This window comes from Cariama cristata, unplaced genomic scaffold, assembly GCF_000690535.1.
Source record: "Cariama cristata isolate BGI_N322 unplaced genomic scaffold, ASM69053v1 scaffold12609, whole genome shotgun sequence".
NCBI lineage: Eukaryota > Metazoa > Chordata > Aves > Cariamiformes > Cariamidae > Cariama > Cariama cristata.
In genome coordinates this window covers 1-19635 of record NW_009635336.1, presented here as the reverse complement: position 1 = coordinate 19635, position 19635 = coordinate 1, and the positions used below count along the sequence as shown (strand labels likewise).

At 44.6% G+C, this 19635-nt stretch overlaps 2 protein-coding genes across 2 annotated transcripts; one reads left to right on the top strand and one right to left on the bottom strand.

The window, feature by feature from the left end:
• Positions 1–552: 552 nt before the first annotated feature.
• On the top strand, positions 553–7235 carry KRR1 (KRR1, small subunit (SSU) processome component, homolog (yeast)). The gene is made up of 10 exons (XM_009707508.1): positions 553–631; positions 1210–1385; positions 1888–2022; positions 2248–2373; positions 2451–2534; positions 3172–3228; positions 3727–3897; positions 4067–4144; positions 4261–4354; positions 7093–7235. Exons 1-10 carry the CDS (start codon positions 553–555, stop codon positions 7233–7235), a joined length of 1143 nt encoding a protein of 380 aa, XP_009705810.1.
• A 4961-nt stretch (positions 7236–12196) lies between these two features.
• On the bottom strand, positions 12197–18238 carry LOC104167289 (glioma pathogenesis-related protein 1-like; the record flags this gene model as incomplete). The annotated part of the gene is made up of 5 exons (XM_009707507.1): positions 12197–12348; positions 12432–12458; positions 13605–13687; positions 15776–15885; positions 17993–18238. Coding segments are annotated over 5 exons (618 nt in total), but the record flags the coding sequence as incomplete, so codon positions are not given.
• Positions 18239–19635: the final 1397 nt, after the last annotated feature.

Genomic DNA, 19635 nt, shown 5'->3' with positions numbered 1-19635 from the left:
TGGAGACGGGTTGTGTTGTGTCCACACCAGCCACTGTCACCAGGTACAGACACACCTTGAGATAAAGTAACCCTGATGGAGAGCTGTGGGAATTTACTTTGTTCACAGGCAGCAAGGAGATATTTCGGTCTCCCATGCAGCCTGCAATACCCGATGCCCGAGTGCATGACCCACCGGTCACTGGTTCACCGTGACCCACATAGCAGAGGCCAGCACTGCCGCTCGCAGGGAGGCACAGCAGGCATCCCTGCCTGTTCGTACCAGCTTTATTTTCAATTTTTTGCTCCCACGGAAGGACAACCCAGTAGGAAAATGCGTACTGCTCTGAATATAAACGGTAAAGCCACTCTTAAAGCTTTAGCAGCTACCGTTCAACTGCGTCCGGGCCACTCAGCGTGACCCGTTACCACCCCGCCCGCTCGCTCCCCTCAAGCCCGCCTCCCGCCAAGACTATCGCTCCCGGCATGCACCGCGCCCCGGCCCTCGTTCCCGCCCCCTTCCGGCGTGCCGCGTTTCCGGCTCCGGGTGAGCAGCGGCGGCGCGCGGGCAGATATGGCGGATCCTCCTGAGGCCGCTGAGGCTGGGCCGAAGCAAAAAGAAAAACAAAAAAACAAAAAGAAAGCGGCGACAGGTGGGGGCCGGGTGAGCGTCCGTGCAGGTCCAGCTATCCGGGAAGCCCGCGGGCTGAGGGTCTCCTCCTTGACCGCGGGTCTCCTGCCTCGTCCTGGCGCCGGGGGCCCCTTCCAGTTTTCTAAAACAGCCGGGGGCTGAGGAGCTTGGTCACGATTTCGTGTAAGCGGAGAGGCGGCGTGGGGAAGGCAGGCTGCTTCCCGGCCTGCGGCCCTGGGTAGGATAGAGGCGGCTGTTGGGTGCGAGGGGTGCGCAGCAGTGGTGCGTTGTTGTGGTATGTCTGTCCTCACACTGCTGTGGTTGCTCGCCTCAGCCTATGTCTTGTTCTTGTATAATATCCTATCCCCAACGCATATCTCAGTTGTGGATTTTTTTCTTTAATAAATAGCTTAAAGCAGTACCTTCTTTGATGTCAGAAGAGATGCAGAACACGCCCCACAGAGTATTAAACAAAACTTTGTATCCCTGCTTTCAGTTATTGTATCTTTTGTAGTTAAACGGGGAGAAGATGTAATAGTTACTGATGAAAGGAGGAAAAAACAACTAAAACAACTTTTTTTTTTTTTATACCTATAATAGTTGATGAATCTGAGCTTCTCACTGTGCCAGATGGATGGAAAGAGCCAGCCTTTACAAGAGAGGATAATCCGAAAGGACTGCTGGAAGAAAGCAGTTTTGCAACGTTATTCCCAAAGTATAGAGAAGCGTACTTGAAAGAGTGCTGGCCACTTGTCCAGAAAGCCTTGAGTGAGCATGTATGAATACTTACTAATTGTTATGCTATGTTTTATCTTTTGGGAGATACAGGTCTTACTTAAGCTTATAGAAAATAGTGCAAGTTGTTTTCCTGATAACTGTATTTGTGTGTATTTCTACTGTGCTTGCATTTAGAATTGGTAGCGTCATTTTTTATTGACATTAAAATCAGTGAAGATCTGTGTAGCCAGACTACAGATGCTGTCAGCAAAGCTCTCTGCAGCCCCAAGTGTCTTGTCATCCAGACACCAACAACTTTGTTGAGCCTGAATTCAGGGAGATGAGAAGTGTGGTGTTTTGGGCCTTATGACACATACATTCAGTCTTTTTGTGTGTGTCTGTGTGTGTGAATTTCCTTGAGCTGAAAGTCACTTAAGGAATTTTGGAAAATGGATCAGCATTCAGTATGTAGCATTCTGTTTGTTAACTTCTTACTACCAAAGATGAGTTCTGAGGCTCTTATTTAGAGATTGATTCACAATTTCTTTTCAAATATTGCAGTATGTGAATGCAACGCTGGATCTAATTGAAGGAAGCATGACTGTCACTACCACTAAGAAGACTTTTGATCCATATGCAATCATCAGGGCAAGAGATTTAATAAAACTTCTGGCAAGAAGCGTTCCATTTGAACAGGTCTGTATTACATCCTGGAAGTTTGTATGAAATTCTGTCATAACACTTATAAAATAGTGAGTTTTCAAAATGTGGGATTTTCAAGTGGGTCAAGTAAAATATAATATATATTAGAAATAAATATATCAGAAAGCGAAGTGCTAAGGATAAACTGAAGTATTCTGTTGACTCTTCTGAATAATACATTTGCATTCAGATGTTATTGCCTGCTTCTTGTCTCTTTAGGCAGTTCGTATCCTTCAGGATGATGTTGCATGTGACATCATTAAAATAGGCACTCTGGTGAGGAAGAGAGACACTTTTATAAAAAGAAGAGGACGACTTCTTGGGCCAAAAGGATCTACTCTGAAGGTATTTCCTTTAGGTGTAGTAACCAGACAATTCTTAGACCCAGATTTGTGTCAGGTCTTCAGTTCACACTTATGCAGGCCCTGGAACTGTTAACAAACTGTTATATTATGGTGCAAGGCAACACTGTTTCAGCTCTTGGGCCCTTTAGTGGGCTAAAAGAGGTAAGGGGAGGCAGATGAGATGTTTGTATAACGTACTGCTGTGCCCAGCTCGAGAGCAGACGAGAGGCAAAATCTGGCAACCTCGGGAGTATCTCACTGACTTTTCAGCTATGTGTTAGTAAGGTACATGTAGATGAATATCCATAGTCTGAGCATCTTAGCTGCTGAATTTTGTTTAGACTCTGAGACCTTTCTGTCTTGGAAGTAAAAAAGTATTTGTGAAATACTGGTTTGGGTTTGTATTTTTTTTAGCAAGAGTATTTGTAGTTTTGGACAACAGGTGTAAGAGTGAAAGTACTGCAGAGTTAATTATATGTAGCCTTAAGGAACACCTGATGTTTTTAATAACTATGTAGGAGAATTATGCTTGTCAAAAGCAGTTTTCTCATGACACCATAAAATCCCTGGTAATGTGGAAGTAATGTTTGTGGGGTGCGTTGGAGTGTATTAGAAACATGACAATATTGATATTTCTCAAGTGCTGCGCCTTCCAGTTGACCATGTGCATTAGCTTTTTTAATCTACCTGCTTTGGGAGGTGGGGCGGGGAGAGGAAGCAAGATAGTATACTTGGTATTTTAATTGATTAGAATATGAAAAACTTACTGAGTTTTCTGTTCTTTTTTTGTTAAATATAGGTTAGAAAAGTTGTTCTGGACACAATGAAGAATATACATCCCATATATAACATTAAGGTTAGCGTGGTCCACTGTGCATCTTTGTTTACAAGAAAGTACTATTTCTTCTCAGAGAATTGTAGGTTAATAATTTACATGTTTCTGTGTGGTAATTTTTGAGAATTTCTGTAGTGTGCTGCTTTAAAAAAAACCTTGACTTTGATATTGTCCATTTACCAGGGTATATGGCCATAATGTCATTAACAGTATCTGAGAAAATGTCAGAGGAAAAGTGTGTATAAACTTTCCTCCCTTCAGTTGTTTACGTGATTCTTGCTTATTTAAACTGAGGCACCTTCTCCAGTGCATTCTGTCCCTGTTTTGAGACATATGTATCTTTGCTTCTGCTGTTGATAATTAGACACCTCTGCTCTTACTGAAGTGAGAGGGGGAAAAGTTTGAATGTAGCATATTCACTGTAAGAAAGTTTAGTAAAACTTGTAGTTTGGAGCTCTTGATTAATACTGTGATACTATTTTTTAATAACTTATTTGTGACATTTTAAAACCACTGAAGACTTTGATGATCAAAAGGGAATTATCAAAAGACCCTGAACTGAGGTCACAAAGTTGGGAAAGATTTTTGCCAAAGTTCAAGCGGAAGAACTTGAAGAAACGCAAGGAGCCAAAGAAGAAAAATACTAAGAAGGAGTACACACCGTTCCCACCTCCGCAGCCAGAAAGCCAGGTCAGCTGAAGCTTTATTTGGTTATGCAGGAATATAGCATGACTTGAAATCGTGGTCTTGCTAACAAGAGGTTGGAAGGCCTTCTCTGTCAAGTTCTAATTTCCTGATACTATACATCTGGCTTATAATGCATAATTATCTAAAGCTTCTCAGTACTTGTCTTACGCAGATTGATAAAGAATTGGCAAGTGGTGAATACTTCTTGAAAGACAGACAGAAGAAACGAAAGCGAGTGGAAGAGATAAAGGTAAAGTTGTTCTAACCCACCGTTCAGTTAAAAATCATTTGCTGACTTGGAAATTATTTTTTTTGTCACTTTTGTCCTGCTCTACTGATACTTGACCTTTTTATTGGTAACTTCAGGCAAAGCAAGCAGATGCAATCAAGAAAAGACAAGAAGAAAGAAATAAAGCTTTTATCCCACCAAAAGAAAAGGCAGTTGTGAAAACAAAGAAAGGTAACTATTTTTTTTTTCCAATTCTAAAACCTTCTGCTGTTGATTCCTAGGCTGAGTGATTTTGCAGAGATACAGCTGTAGGAAATAAGAAAGGTCATGCAAAAAAATGCTAGTGGTTAGATCCACACCTGGAGTTGCCAGGGACAGTAGAAAGATCATGCAGCCCATAATTCTATACCTATTGAATGACAGTTCTCTGTGGAGCATTTTCCTGGTGGAGATACTGGGTCGGCCATCTCAATTGATTGTTCTGCCTACATCAGTTTTTGGCTTTCAGTCTTGTGAAGCTGCTGTAACTTCTGCACTCAAATGGCTTCTCTGTTAAGAAGAAACCCAAAAGGAATACCTACTTGAAAAGTTATGCCACAAATAAGTACTGGTGTAAGATAGGGTAAATAGCTTTCTAAAAATTTAAGTAAAACCACAGTATGTGCAGAGTAAGGAATTGTGTTCCCAGATGATTTTTTTATGCACTAGAGAAACAGGTCTTCAGTTTTCTGAATTCATTGGTTATACTACATATGCATTAATAGTATTAGATGTACTATGTATGTTTTGTATTAGCTATACTACTTACATATTGTTATAGTATATATTACACAATTTCTTATTTCTCGAGAAGCATGTGTTCTGCAGCATTGATACAGTACTTTTTTTTTTGTGTGATGGCAATAAATTTTCAGTGATCCTGCTATTGACTGTACTGTCTCTCAAATACTGTGCTTTTCTAGCTGCTGTGTGTTTTGACCCACTGTTAGATGTAGGAATTAACTGTGTGAGATAGGAGAGCTAGGTCCAAACTCATGACTTATTCCCGAAAGAGAAAATATTATCACCTAGATGAACATAAGAGTAGGTTATTCATGTTGCTCAGCATTAAGTGTTTAACATAAGTATGCTGGCACTCCCTGTAGAAGTCTCTTATAAAGATCTTCATGCAGGGGTCAAAGATCTGTATCATATTCCTCCAGCACACCCTTCCCAGTCTTGTTTCTGACAGTGACTGTTAATGGATGGCCAGGGAGAGAGTATAAGGATGGGACAGGCATGTTTGGGATCTTGCCACCTTGGAATCACAGAATTGTTTAGGTTGGAAAAGACCTTTAAGATCAAGTCCAGCTGTTAACCTAGCACTGCCCAGTCCACCACTAAACCATGTCCCTAAGCACCACATCTACATGTCTTAAAATACCTACAGGGACGGTGACTCCACCACTTCCCTGGGCAACCTGTTCCAATGCTTGACAACCCTTTTGGTGAAGAAATTTTTCCTAATTTCCAATCTAAACCTCCCCTGGTGCAACGTGAGGCTACTTCCTCTTGTCCTGTCACTTGTTACTTGGGAGAAGAGACTGACCCCCACCTCGCTACACCCTCCTTTCAGGTAGTTGTAGAGAGTGATCAGGTCTCCCCTCAGCCTCCTCTTCTCCAGGCTAAACAACTCCAGCTCCCTCAGCCCCTCCCCATCAGACTTGTGCTCCAGACCCTTCACCACCTTCGTTGCCCTTCTCTGGACTTGCTCCAGCACCTCAATGTCTTTCTTGTAGGGAGGGATCCAAAACTGAACACAGTAGTCGAGGTGTGGCCTCACCAGTGCCGAGTACAGGGGGACAATCACTGCCCTGGTCCTGCTGGCCACACTGTTGCTGATACAAGCCAGGAAGCTGTTGGCCTTCTTGGCCACCTGGGCACACTGCTGGCTTATGTTCAGCCGGCTGTCAACCAACATCTCCAGGTCCTTTTGCGCCGGGCAGCTTTCCAGCTGCTCTTCCCCAAGCCTGTAGCATTGCATGGGGTTGTTCTGACCCAAGTACGGTACCTGGCACTTGGCTTTGTTGAACCTCGTACAGTTGACCTCAGCCCATCGATCCAGCCTGTCCAGATCCCTCTGTAGGGCCTTCCTACCCTCAAGCAGATCAACAATCCCGCCTAACTTGGCGTCATCTGCAAACTGACTGAGGGTGCACTCGATCCCATCATCCAGATCATCAGTAAAGATATTAAACAAAACTGGCTGCAAAACTGAGCCCTGGGGAACACCACTTGTGACCGGCCACCAACTCCATTCACCACCACTCTTCGGGCCTGGCCATCCAGCCAGTTTTTTACCCAGCAAAGAGTACGTCCATCCAAGCCATGAGCTGCCAGTTCCTCCAGGAGAATGCTGTGGGAAATGGTGTCAAAGGCCTTACTAAAGTCCAGATAAACAACATCCACAGTCTTTCCCTCATCCACTAAGCGGGTCACATTGTCATAGAAGGAGATCAGTTCAGTCAACCTTAGTTACTTGCAGAAAGGTAAAATACCAGGAAAGCCTCCCTGGGTGTAAGAACTCGGTAATTTCTTCTCTTGTTATGTGAGACCAACCAAGCCAATAGGCCTATGTCTAATAGAGTGTGTATGTACTAATTTCAGAGGAGTACATCTGTGGTCTGAGGAGTGGGTAATACTACTTTTGTGCGCAGAGTGTGACATCTGTGTTCAAATGCAGTTGTATAGGATTTTTATGTCACTGTTCTCCTTTGAATTCTGCTGAAAGAGGTTTCTGGATAATACTAGTTTCAATAAAAATGATTATTAGAATAGTTTATAAAATCATTAGTGAACATAAAACGAGTCCTAACCAATGCCACAGGATGCAGTTTACTGTGTTTGTATATACAGTCATCTTGTAGACTGTTAAAAGTTTAGTAAAAGTAAAATTAATATCTGATGTCTTTGTATTTTTTTCTGTGTAGCCTCCACTGAGAAAAAAATTGATATCGAAGCCATCAAGGAGAAGGTAAAGAATGCAAAGAAGAAGAAATTAGGAGCACTTCCTGCGGAAGAGGTGAAGTTAAAAATGGCAGCAGATGAAAAGAAAAAAAAGAAAAAGAAGTAATTCACTACCCGAGATGCTCACTTTCCTCCTACGTTAATGAACGTTTTCACACTTGGAAGATTTGAGACTTCTTGCTGTCAGTATAATCTGGACAAAAAAAGACTAGGTAGGATGATCATTCTCTTTTCATAAGTACAGTTTAATTAGTGGACCTAAAGCAGCTGTGCAGAGTTGCCAAGGTTGGTGAAGAAAATCTGCGCTGCTATGTTTACTGAGCAAGTAAGAGAGTGTATTTGGGTAATGTCCATCTGCCTAAAGGGAAGGTTTCTTAATAGAAACATTTAGGAGTTTGATGCAGGATGTTAAACATTAGGGTCAGAGAACGTGGCGGAAGTTTAAGGTAATTCTTCTCTGAAAGACTACCAGACTCTGTGCAGCCTCAGTTGTAGTGATAACTTTTGCAAAATGGGCAAGACTTATTACTATATTATGCTTTTGTTTCTGTAAAAGCTGATTATTTTTGTGTGTCTTGTCTTGATGTTAATAAACTATTTTAATACATTCTTCTTAAATCCTTTAATTAGTGTTCTGCTACACAACCTACATGTTATTTTCCAGGAAACAAGCTCACAGCTTCATGTGAGAATTGGACAAACCATAATCTTAACTGAATGCCATTATTAAACTGTCATTTATTAGCATTATCCTCGAGGCTCTTACAATGTGGTACAAAGCCAGTGTCTTTCCACACTGAATGTGCTGCAGGGAAAGTGTAAAGTCTTCTTATCTTTCTTTAAATGTATTCTTTAATTCTTGCTTGCAAGAAAGTGTTAAGAAATTGTATTTCTCTTTTTTAATTTTTTTTGAGACCCTTCCACTTTTTTAAAGGAAGTTTAACAGTTTTTAGTTTCCTGAAAATGCAAATTGTGATGAAATAAAGTTCACCGGAAGAGCATATGTTGCTCATTTCACATATCTGAGAGTAAAGAGGCAAATACAATGATTAGGAGGTGGTAGAGTCACACCAATATCATGATTGTGTTGCCTTTGCTAGGTTTTGGAATTTTGATCACCTGCACATGCAGTGGAAGTTGTTACGGTAGAACATTGCAGCTTGCTGCTTTTAGGTTAGTTACCTTTTATTTGAAACTAGTAAGCAAAACCAGCCATTTCCTTTTTTACATATAAAAATAAGAATTTAGGATATATGTGGTTAAATAGCTATTTCTCAAGGCACACATACTGGCTAAGATGCTTGCCCTTTGGGGTAGGGGACAACATTAGCCTTAGTGTGCCTTTCAGTTATGTGATCATTTCTTGGCACTTAGTTGTTAAGGAAAAAATGCTCTCAATCCTTTTGGGGACTGCATTGTTCATAAATGGCAGTTTAATTACTTGTGGAATCAATCAGGAAAATACTACTTCATTGGATACTTCACTGAGAATATCATCAGTAAGTCACAAACACGCATCTTGGAAACTGTAGTGAGCTGGTGGGTTTAGTGATATCAGCACTACGAAAAGCTTTCTAGAAACACCAACTGGTGCTTAGCAGTTGATGGTGTAAAGGGGAGACGGAAGTTCAGTACCAGTCAGGTAGTTCAGCCCTCTCATACAGTGAAAGGACAAATTCCAACAGGAGGCACTGCAATACTGGAGTTTAAACGCCTGTTGTCACAGTGTGATCCCACAAATGAGTGGTTCAGCCGAGGAGTCAGCAGAGGAGACTGTGTGACCCCACAAAGGAGGGGTTCACCAGAGGAGTCAGCAGAGGAGTCTGCAGAGTGAGAAGCCAGTCAGGAGGAGGCTGACTGTAGCCAGGGAAGGAGCATGGGTGTATTAGGGGAGGGAGGGTCTCATTCTAATCTGAACTGGACAAGGCCCCTTTCACTGCAGAGGACTGGCGCGGGTGTTCCCCTGTTTGTTGTTTAAAAAATTAAAAATAAGTGTAGGGCTGGTTGCTCTACACTCATCTTGCATGCTGGCGTTTCATTTCAGGAACCCAATCTAGCTGAAAGCACCCTACAAAAATGTGTTTTCCAGCTGCATCAGCTAACTGCCTGGTGACCTGAGTTGCAGTGCAGGAAAACACAACTCAGCTTGGTGGCAGCCTGGCCTTAAATTATATGTACTTCCATGGAACTGTGCTTTTTTAATTTAGAACCCACAGCTGAGGCGTCTATGTAGCTTTTGCGTCAAATCCCTATCCCTAGTAAAACTCTGAACAGACTTCAGAAAGTCTTGTTTCGTTGTTATGGGGTGAAAAGGCTTTGCGTTGTGTTTAATCTTTTTCAGTTGTTATGGTTGACAGGTTTCAAGGATTGTTGGTTGGACATTGATTTACTTAAACTGGAAAACCAAGAAAGCTTACTCATATCCGTGTAGGCAAGTTAAACCAAAGGATTGGTCTGCTTAGGAGTCCGTATCTGGACAGTAACTGGCTGCGTGGGTTCACTGTTGGTGCTTTTTGCACCTGTTTTCTGAGAAAATATGGCTATACAGTTCTAACACTTGTATAAGAAGTAAAGAATAGAAAATATGGTGGATTTGGAAAGGTAAAAAAGTTTTTTTGGTATTTTCAGAACAGCTTGAGCTATTGCAAATTACCTCCTTAAGCTAATTTTAGAGTTTACAGACTTGCAAAAAAAAGGACCCGAAGGTGGAATTTATGTATCAGTGGTTTGTGTTTATCATATGGAATTCATGGGCGTATGCTGTAAGATAAATGTGGACAACTTAAAGTGGTTTGATCATCCGCAGTTAAATATCTGGATTTTTGGATGTCCTTAAAATGAGATGCAGTACATGTTTAGCTTTGCGTTCTTGACTTTCAGCTTTTTTGTTGGAAAGGTACCATGTCCTAAAGGTTGGGATTTTTTTTCCCCTAAGCCCCAGTGATTTACAGGTTTTTAAATGAATTTTTTTCTATGGTATTTCCTTAGAGCTGCTGAAGTATATAGTTAAATGATAGTGCTGTGAATGTTTTGAACTTTTAACGGCTCTGTGTTCGTTCTGTTTGCTGTCCTGGAGACCAAGCATAGATTAAACTAAGCAGGGGAGTCTGCTGAGCTCACTTTCGCTCCCTGGACACAGCAACTCTTCCCTTGCCTGCATTTCTTTTGCAGTAGTAGGATCTAACTGCCCATGGCTTCAGTGGGGCAGACACTGTGCTGGGCTCTATGCTCATGCTCATGCTCGGGTGGGAGCCCTGTGCCAGAGAGTGCACACAGAGTAACGCCGGCTGCCCGTGGGCTGCTTGCCGTCCCGCTTTCAGATGGGACTTTGCAGTACATGGAGCTTGAGCCTTGGGTCTTACACAAAAGAGTGGCAAAAAGACAAGCAAGGAGGAAAATAGCTGCTTTTTTTAACAGATAAACCCCTGGCCTTACTTTTGCAATGGGAAGTTTGTTTTTTTTTAAACACCTTAATCTGACCAGTTTGGAAGACAGAACTGAGCTTGGCTGTCTCACAAGTAGGCCAGCATGGGTACCGGGACCCTGGTCACTGGAGTGTGGAAAAGAAGCTGCTCATCTCCTGTCGACGACTGTGATGTCTTGCCTATGGAGGCTCTGGTAGCCAATAAACTAACTATAAAGCTATATCAAAGGCAAAATTGGTAATTTTGTCCCCAGTGGTATTTGCATTTTGAAAAAAGATTTATTCAGGGAATGCTGTGATGCTGAGATGATTCTAATGCAAGCAGTTAACTACCTGGAAGAATAACGTGAGAAACTTTGGGTCCCAGTTCCAGTGTTTTCAGTTAAGATCCACCCCAGGAGTGGGTTCGGGAGTGGGTATGCAGAAACACTGACAGGTACTGCGGGGGCCGTACCCCAGAAATGAAGTGGCAAGGGGAACTTCCCGGTTTCCTTTACAGCCATGTGTGTCTGTGCCCTGCAGAGGGGCATGGTGCAGAGGCATCTCAACCTGCCTCTGTATAGACACAGATCGCTACGGTCCGGCTGTGAGTTTGTGCAGCTCTGCTCCTTCCAGCCTCTGCTCGAGCTGAGCAACTGCAGTTGGTAGAGGACATGCCCAGCTGAACACAGCAGCTGTCCCCGCTGCTTTCTGCCTGCTCCAGATGTGCAGGTTCCAGGAGACTCATCCCTTGGCAGCTGTTGAACCAAAGGCATAACTACAGGCACAGCATGATTTTATTTGGAGTTTTATGCCATCTTTCCCAGCATTGTGTTTTTCAACACTGTGCAGGTTGGAGTTGAATCTGGGTTGTTTTTTGGGCACCAGCAGTTAAGCTTTAGCTCATGTTGCAAATACATGACTGCTATACATGGGAATCAGGAAATAAAGATTTATTGTTTGAAACAGCAGTCAAAAACTCAGAAAAAAGGAAAAAAGAAACAGGAAATATTGCAGTGTTACATAATCATGTGTAAGCACAGCTGAAACTATATCTTGGCACAGATGACGTGTGTTTGAAACCAAATTCTAAGCAAAGAGAAGTACCAGTGGCCCCAGTGCACTGTGAGACTGGGACACGTGCTGCCTGCCCCAGGATGCAAATGCCAGAGCTCACAGGGGCCCAAAAATCCTTTAAAAAAAACCCCACAAATGTTTAAATGTAAAACCTCTCCAGGCTACTCTGCATCATGCTGGAGGATTGTCCCAAGGAAAGGGCACAATAGGAGAGAGGTGTGTGCTTTGGCTGGGGCCAGGCTCCGGGGCTGGGCACCCTCCAGCCCTTCCTGAGAAAGTGTGGTGGGTAGCTGCCTGTGCCTCACTGCGCTGCCTGGGCAGCGTGCTCCCATACCCACCGGATCATGCTCATACTGCTCCACTTTGGAAAACTACATGGATAATTTAAAACCAGGTACTGGTTCTGAGCAATGAGAAAGCTGCTTATCAGCTCTCCTAGCTGCTGCCTGGAAGGAAGATGGTGTTTCTGTACTTCTAAATCACCTGTGGATGCAAACAATGTCTCTACCGATCTTTGTGTTGCCAGTAACTATGTGCGGGGAAGGGATGAGTTGAACTAAGTGTTCCTGTGGTCTTCTGAGTGTGTGTCACTCACTGGTGGGTGCTACAGACCAGTGTTTTGGTAGGAGCCAGGTGCCCAGAATTGTCAGTATAAGGAGTAACGGCCTTAAAGCAATAATGGTGATGCAGTACTCGTCACATGCAGGTCTGTCCCACTCTGGATGCCATCTGGAATCGCCTATCAACAAAACAAGTTCCTTGTTTTCAAGTATAACTGCACCAAGGGCAACAAATGGAAGCAGTAATTCTGGTGGTACTTACTAATGACTTTGTCACGCTCTGCATTTTCTGGAGAGAGAAAAGAAGTGAACGTAAGCAGATTTACATGTTATAAACAATTTTAGTCTAAGCAAAAGGGAATGAAGTGTGAGCCTCACGGTGGGCTCACAGACACGGCTGTGGGAGCTGTGTTTCTTTTCAGGAAGAAGCGAAGACCTGCTGGCTTCAGGAAAGCCCTGCAGTGACTCTCAGGGCATGCTTGATCACACTGTGTTGACTTCTTCCACCAGTGGCTGGCATAGAGAGGACTCGCTCCCCCAGGTGTGCTTCCCACGATCACTTTGGCTTTTGCCCAGTGCCTTGTGTTTAAGATCCTCAGCCTGTAGCTAACATTAAACAGCCCTGTGTGTCAGGGACTCCCTCTTGTTCCTGTAGTGCTGGTGTTTTAACGCTACCTTCCCACTCCATTAGTTCACCTGAGGTTGAGTGCTGTGGAAAAGTGTGACCATACCCTCAGCTCCCCCCAGGCAGGTGTCCACAGCACAGTGCCTTGTCCTTCTTACGGGAACTCCAGGAGATCTCCTCCCCACCTGACTCCATCCAGCTGTTGCAAAGCCAAGTGCAGGAGAATCAGGTGGGCTGCCAGGGACTCAGGCTGAGCACTGTGTCCCCGTGAAGGGCTGTCGCATGACAGCCTGGCTCTCTCCCGGTGCTTAGGGGAAAGCAGATGGCCTGACTGATGTGCACTGGAGCAAGCAGCTCTGGCAGTGCCGTGGCAGCTCTCCCCTCCTGCGGCAGCATGGTGGGGACAAGGCTTGCTTGGAGCTGCACTGGCTAAAGCTGCAGCTCATGCACCAGTTAATAACCCAGAGCCCCCGGGAGTGGATGTGTATTCCCTTCTGTGCTTCCCATTTCTGGAAGCAGTAACTTCTGGCGGGCATAATAACACCTTAAACTGCAGCCACTTTCTCATATCGTACCTTCCAGCACCTGAAGAGCAGATCCCATTCCGTCACTCCCCAGGGCAGAAAATGGGCTTTTTCCACCCTCCTCCCCCCTCTTTGTGCATCACTGCGCACTTGGCTTCTGACTGTGGTTTTTCAGACTATATTTAGGAACAGGAGAGCACTGTGCCTGCCTCTTGCCAGTATCTTTTGTATGCTCTTTTCGTTTCTACGTGTGCTTGGAGAGGAGGGCTGTTTGTAGTCTACTTACGACACAGCTGGCTGGCACACTGCTCGCCATCGCAGTCGCTGCACGCTGCTCCCGTCTTGTACGGGCGCCCTGGGTAATTCCCCCTGCGAAGGAAAGTAACACTGCTCTCAAACCGCCCTGGGGAGAATGTTAATTCCTACCGCTAAGTAGTTTTTAACCTGTGTTTTGCTTCACTTGTGTTGATAGAGAGGTGGGTTTTGGACAGTCCCTGTCTTGAGTGCCCTGTGCCCAAGACATGCAGTGAAGCAGAAGAGGTTAAGTATAATGGAGCACCCTGTTGTTTAGGAACCTGGAGACAGCAGTGTTGCAAAGCTCAGAATTAAAATAGTCTCAAAGCTGGATAATTTGTGTGTGTGAAGACTGTGCACTCTCAAAGCTGGCTCTTGCTATGGGAACAAAAGCAGGTTCAGTTACTGTGTATGTACATGCGTATTCAACTTTGAAGAGGAATCTCTGGTGCTGGAGAATCTCTCGTTGGTAGTGATTTTATCCATTTGTTGGTAAATACTTCAGGAGCAATGTGTGTTTCCCCTTGCTCCTTCCCTCTGCCAGCAGCATGAGTGGCACCAGCTACTTCTGCCCAAGCTCTTGGCTTGATATTACCTGCCCACCTCTGATACTGCACCAAACGCAGCTCAGTGCTTCACTTTGCTTGGAGCATGGCCAAAGCAAGATTTACAGAGTGAGTAAAACTGCCCATAAACACACTGAGAGGGATTTTATACGCATGCAATTTCAGCAGTGCTAAAGTTCATGGTAAAACGTCATTACTTTCAGGCTTTCGTTGCTTGGTCTAAGCTGAAGAATATTCTTTGGAGTATATTCACTTTAGGAATTGCAATTGTGCACACATCTTGCTTTGGCCCTTGGCAGCATTGAAAATAGTTAAGGATTAGATAAAGAACTTAAGTTGCTGCTTCTCAAAAACAACAGCTGGATGTGACATTACCCCACTTCTTGGCATGCAATTACCCATTTGCAGTGTCGTCACCCAGCAGGGAAGGGCCCAGCTTTAAAGCCCTTTCTAGAGCCCCTTGCCTCCCTAGAGAGCACCCTGCCGCTCTGCTGGGTGCTGTTGAGGGTGAGGACACTGTTCCTCTTCCCCATGAGGTCCCTGCCAACGGAGGACAAGCAATCCAGCATGGTTTCAGTCCTCTGCCCGACACAGATACTGGCTAAGGGGCAGAAGGAGGAAGGCTTAGCTCATATCTTTGGGAGGCTCGAGGGACAGAGAACACCTCCCGGCAGTGCTGGGGGCCTGCTTGCCTGTGCACAAGGTTTCTGCACCATCTAGCATGGTGGGGTGCATAGCTAGTGCTGAGAAGGGAAAGGAGAGGCTGACCTGGGTGATCAGTGGCTTTTGGCTCGAGAACTGGCAGATGCAATGGTCCCTCAGCCCATTTGGGTGTGGGGCTGCTGGGGAGAGTGGTTTTGTTGGTTTGGCACAGCAGCAGCTGTGTCATTTCAGGGGATCTGGTCCGGGGTACATATACTTCCGAGGATGAAGCAAGGGCAGCAGGAAGGCCAAACTTGCTCGAGTTCATGGGCTGGCCTGGCCTTGCCCCAACACAGCATACATGTAAAGCTCTTGAAGCTGTATTTAGGCTGTGGTGCCATTAATTAGCCGGAGAAGGGTAAAAAACCATCCATCCTACTGGATATCCTACTGACTATGCATATGAAGGACCTCTGGATAAAATTTTGCCTTGAGCAGCCCCTGCCTCACAAGTAGCACTGAGCTGCTAAGACTGCAGCTGCAAGCATGGCACACTTCAATATTTATCCAAACCGTTGACCTGGACACTTCATTCTGCAGGCACATGTGGAAATATTTTCAGACTTTGGGCTTGCACTTTGGCAACCGTCTGGAGCCACCTTGGCACTCAGGAGCAAGGGATTAATTTTCAAATGATCACTTCAATATTTTCATGTCAGCATCTTATATTTTACCCTTTCTACCAGTGCCACTGCTTTTTGGCTCTGATACATGGCCCTCATCTAGCAAAAAAAAAAAAGCTGGTTGGACAGAGGTATAACTCTTTCTCTATTTGGGGGGCTATTGCCTCCCACAAAACACATGAATAGATGGAGTGATCTAATAAATTGGCATGTTGTGGGAGGGAAGGGTTAGGACCCAAACCCTGTGAAATATTTGTAATGAAAAACCTTACGCCGGTCCGTAGTTGCAGATGAAGTGTGCTGCGTTGGTTATGGAGGAGTATGCCACCCTGGGACAGTAGTGGACAGCACAGCCAACCTTGTAGCTTGTAGCCCAAACAACCTGGAAAGACAGACAGGTACACCAGTGACAAAGGCTTTGCTTCAGCATCCGAAGTGTTACGGAGAAGACCTGTCCTCCTCTGTTGGAGGAGGACAAATTGGCTGAGGAGCACTTCTTGGGCAGGCTTCATGGGGGAAAGCAGCAGTGATGGATCTCAAAGTCCCAGTTTGTTCTGAAAAACACCTGATTGGTTTTGCCCAATTTACCAGATACTTGTTAAAATGACTCTGAAAGAAAGAATAACTGGCTGTAACAGGTAGTTTTCCTTTCTTGCAAAGGAGAAGGTGAAGTTCATCTCCTTTCTTTAAGGTAATCCATTAGCTTTCTGTCTTTCCTGCTAGGGGAGGTCAGATCAAATCTGAGCAGAAAAGGCTGTGTGATCTGCTACAGCTCCTAGGAGGGCTGATTGCTCCTCTACTAAATCCAGTGGGGACGTATAGGCAAATTGCCTGAAGGCACTGGTGTTATGGGCGGAGCAGGGAGAAGGAGCATGTCTGCACTGCGGTCCTGCCTTTTAGCATCACTGCCATGACTAAGATAGTGTAGAGGAGAGGGCATTACATCATCTAGTGATCCTCTATCTACCAGACACCATTCAGTTTGTTCCAGCACCCTATATCTGGCTCAGAGATTACAGTGCACCCAAATGCTGCAGTCCTGGAAAAATAAAACCCATGACTGAGCAGAGGGGAGACAAGGGCCCAGCGGTACCCAAGGGCAGTACAACAGCAGCAATGATTGACTACGTGAGAGATGTGGAGAGATCTTGGCAGCACAGGAGGTGAAGAAACACACTTGTGCCTCCACTGACTTGAAGGGGAGGCCTGGCCCTTTCTGTTTGTGCCTGTTTGGTGTCAGCTCTGGGAAGAGAGGCCAATCCTCAGGCTGCTGAGGGTGTTCTCAGTGCAACGACAGAGCAGAGGCTGCTCCTGATGCCAGCTATAGACAACTGCATCCCTGAGGACGGTGAAGGACTGAATCACAGGACCCTCCCCATCCCAGGTGGCCACTGGCTGAGGCATATGCTGGGAACGTGGTTGTGTTAACTGCAGTAATTGTAAGTGGGGAAAACTTCTGTTCTCCACAGCTGGAAAGGAGGGAGAGGAACAAGGGATTCCCCGAAGGTGCAGACTCAAGGATGCCTCCCAAAGCTGGAGGTGCAGACTCAAGGATGCCTCCCAAAGCTGGCAGACACGCAGCTTCTAGCTACAGTCACTATCGCTGCTGACTCCGAGTGAGAATAATCTTATTTTCTCATTCTCCCCCATGCAACCGCCTGGGCTGGTCCTCTGCAAACAACATGGTAAACAGCACTGTGCCTTAGTGCCACGTAAGGTGCGTTTCACTGCAGTTTCTAGATGCTGACTCTTGCCATTGGCTTGTGAACAAGGTCAAAGAGCAACACGCTGTCACCTCTCACAGCTCCTGCATACAAATACCTTCTTTGCACACAAGTACCTGCACGTGTTCTTCAGAGCCCCCATCATCTTCAGCTCATCTCTTCAAGTCCTAAATGCATATATATATCTCTGCAGAAAACACTAGGTAGCCTCAGGTCAGAATCTAATCCCCAGAGCCACGATTGCAAGCTGTCCTGCTCTCCCATAGCTGTGATTAGCAATTACGGGGTTGCATGGCAGTCGCACTCCTCTCTCTCATCTTGCCCTCTTTCTTTGGGAATTGCAATTGGGAAAAATGTGCAAGTGATGCTTGCAGAGCTGCAGACATCTCTTTATGTGCCAGTATTTTGCCAGCCCTTGGCATGCGGAGGCTGCCTGCCAGAGCTGGGACCTCATCCCACCATACATTGCAGCCCACAGCTATTGCCACTGCCTGGTTTTCGGCCTCTGCTTGGCTAAATCTGACTGCTTGATGGCTGTCCTGTTTTCTTCCTGGAAACAAAATACAGCTGGCATGTTTAAAATAATAATGCAGTGACTCTTTTCCTCCCTAAAACAGGGACATGAGAACATCTTGTGCACACAGACCTAAAGTAAAACTACAGCACTTGGAAAACGGTTCATTGAATCTCCAACGAAAATCTAGAGTTTCTGTGTCAAAGTGGCAATGCTAGTTCATGGTTTAGATGAAGAAAGGCAATGCCTACCTGTGTGTAGTGGCCACATGCTCCTCTGCAGTTATTGGTGGCATAACTGTAGGCACTGACCTCGTCGTACCAAGAGGTGATGGCTTGTTGCACAGTAAAAATAGAAAGGGAGCCAGTCCAGAGGTTTTCTCCAACGGGGGTAAATTTGGGGTGAGCCTGCCCTGGATCTTTGAGGTATGTGTTATGTTTAAACAGGCATTTCTTTGCCCAAGCTTTCGCGGTCTTTGCCAAATCTGGATCCCAACTCTGCAAAATAAAGACAACCAAAAATCTCTTTGGTATCTTAGCAATGCAGTATTTCAGAGCAACTTCCAGGAGAGGCTGGGTCTCAGAAGTGTAATGCTTTGGGTTCATTTGGTTTTTGTTTCTGCTGAGTCTTACAGAGCTACATGGTAAATTGGCTTGTAGGTTCATTTCAGATTTGAACTTAGTTACTCATTAAACTTGAGGAAGTTTTTGGGGTGGTAGGTGATCGTGGCTGACAGGTTTGTTGGACACCAAGAGCTGTACGTCAGTCAAATACAGTGTTTGGGGTGCAACATGCATTTCCAAGCTGTGCTGGCCACGAGAGAATGTTAATGTAACTTAAACAGTGAATTTACAGGAAATCTGGAGATTGGGAGGTATGCTTACTGTACCAGTCAGACGTGCAGCCTCATGCATTAAGGCCACTGCTTGCAGGTCAGTTCACAAGCGCGGTGGGGTTTTTGGGACAGTGTAAACTCAACCCCTTGGTTTGCATCTTTGTGTTTGGTGGCTTCAGATGTTAGTGCTGAATTCATATTTGTGGCATCACTCATTGACTTGCTATTCAATCCTACAGAAAGTGGATATTTAAGCAATAGAGTTATATAAACGTCTTTTATTTGCACTGGAGGTGGTGTCTGTTTTTGCTGGGTTTTCTTGTGCACACAACTTGATTGAGCAAATACAGTATTGTACCTCCTGGAAAATGCAATACCACAAATGTATGCCTGTAGTTCTAGTTACACTTTGTGTCATGTCAATGAAGTTGTTCAGCACTACTGAACTATTTTGGATTGGACTTCGTTAAAAAATAAACTTTTTTTATTTGTCCTTTTCTATATGGATTAAAATATCTCAGTTGGTTCTGCAAACAATAGAATCACTAGAGAAATTGTTTTGAATGGATCAGTAGCAATGACTAAGGAAAAGGTAGTTGTTAGATTTTATGGCTATGTTTTACGTAATATAACTTTTTTGTACCATAGATAAGTCTGAAACGATTTGTGTATTGTTTATGCTACCAATAAGTAATTAAAAATTGGACGATCATACCAAAATATATCAACAGAGATTTGAAACTATTGTGTAACCTTGGTCTTCCATTTCTTCCTATGGCTAATGTTTGGGGGGGGCTGTATTTTCCCACTGTAGTGGGCTGACCCTGGCTGGAGGGCAGGTGCCCACCAAAGCCGCTGTTATCACTGCCCTCCTCAGCTGGACAGGGGAGAGAAATCAGAATGAAAGGCTCGTGGGTGGAGATAAGGGCAGGGAGAGATCACTCACCAGTTACCATCACAGGCAAAACAGACTTGACTTGGGGAAACTAGCTTAATTTGTTATCAGTCAAATCAGAGTAGGATGATGAGAAATTAAAACTAAATCTTGAAACACCTTCC

What these genes read in the sequence shown, in the direction of transcription:
- KRR1 (XM_009707508.1), top strand. Translation starts at nt 553, where the DNA reads ATGGCGGATCCTCCTGAGGCCGCTGAGGCTGGGCCGAAGCAAAAAGAA. An exon ending in CAAAAGGATCTACTCTGAAG is followed by an intron (nt 2,374 to 2,450) that starts GTATTTCCTTTA and finishes ACACTTATGCAG; the next exon opens with GCCCTGGAACTGTTAACAAA. An exon ending in AGTTGTGAAAACAAAGAAAG is followed by an intron (nt 4,355 to 7,092) that starts GTAACTATTTTT and finishes TTTTCTGTGTAG; the next exon opens with CCTCCACTGAGAAAAAAATT.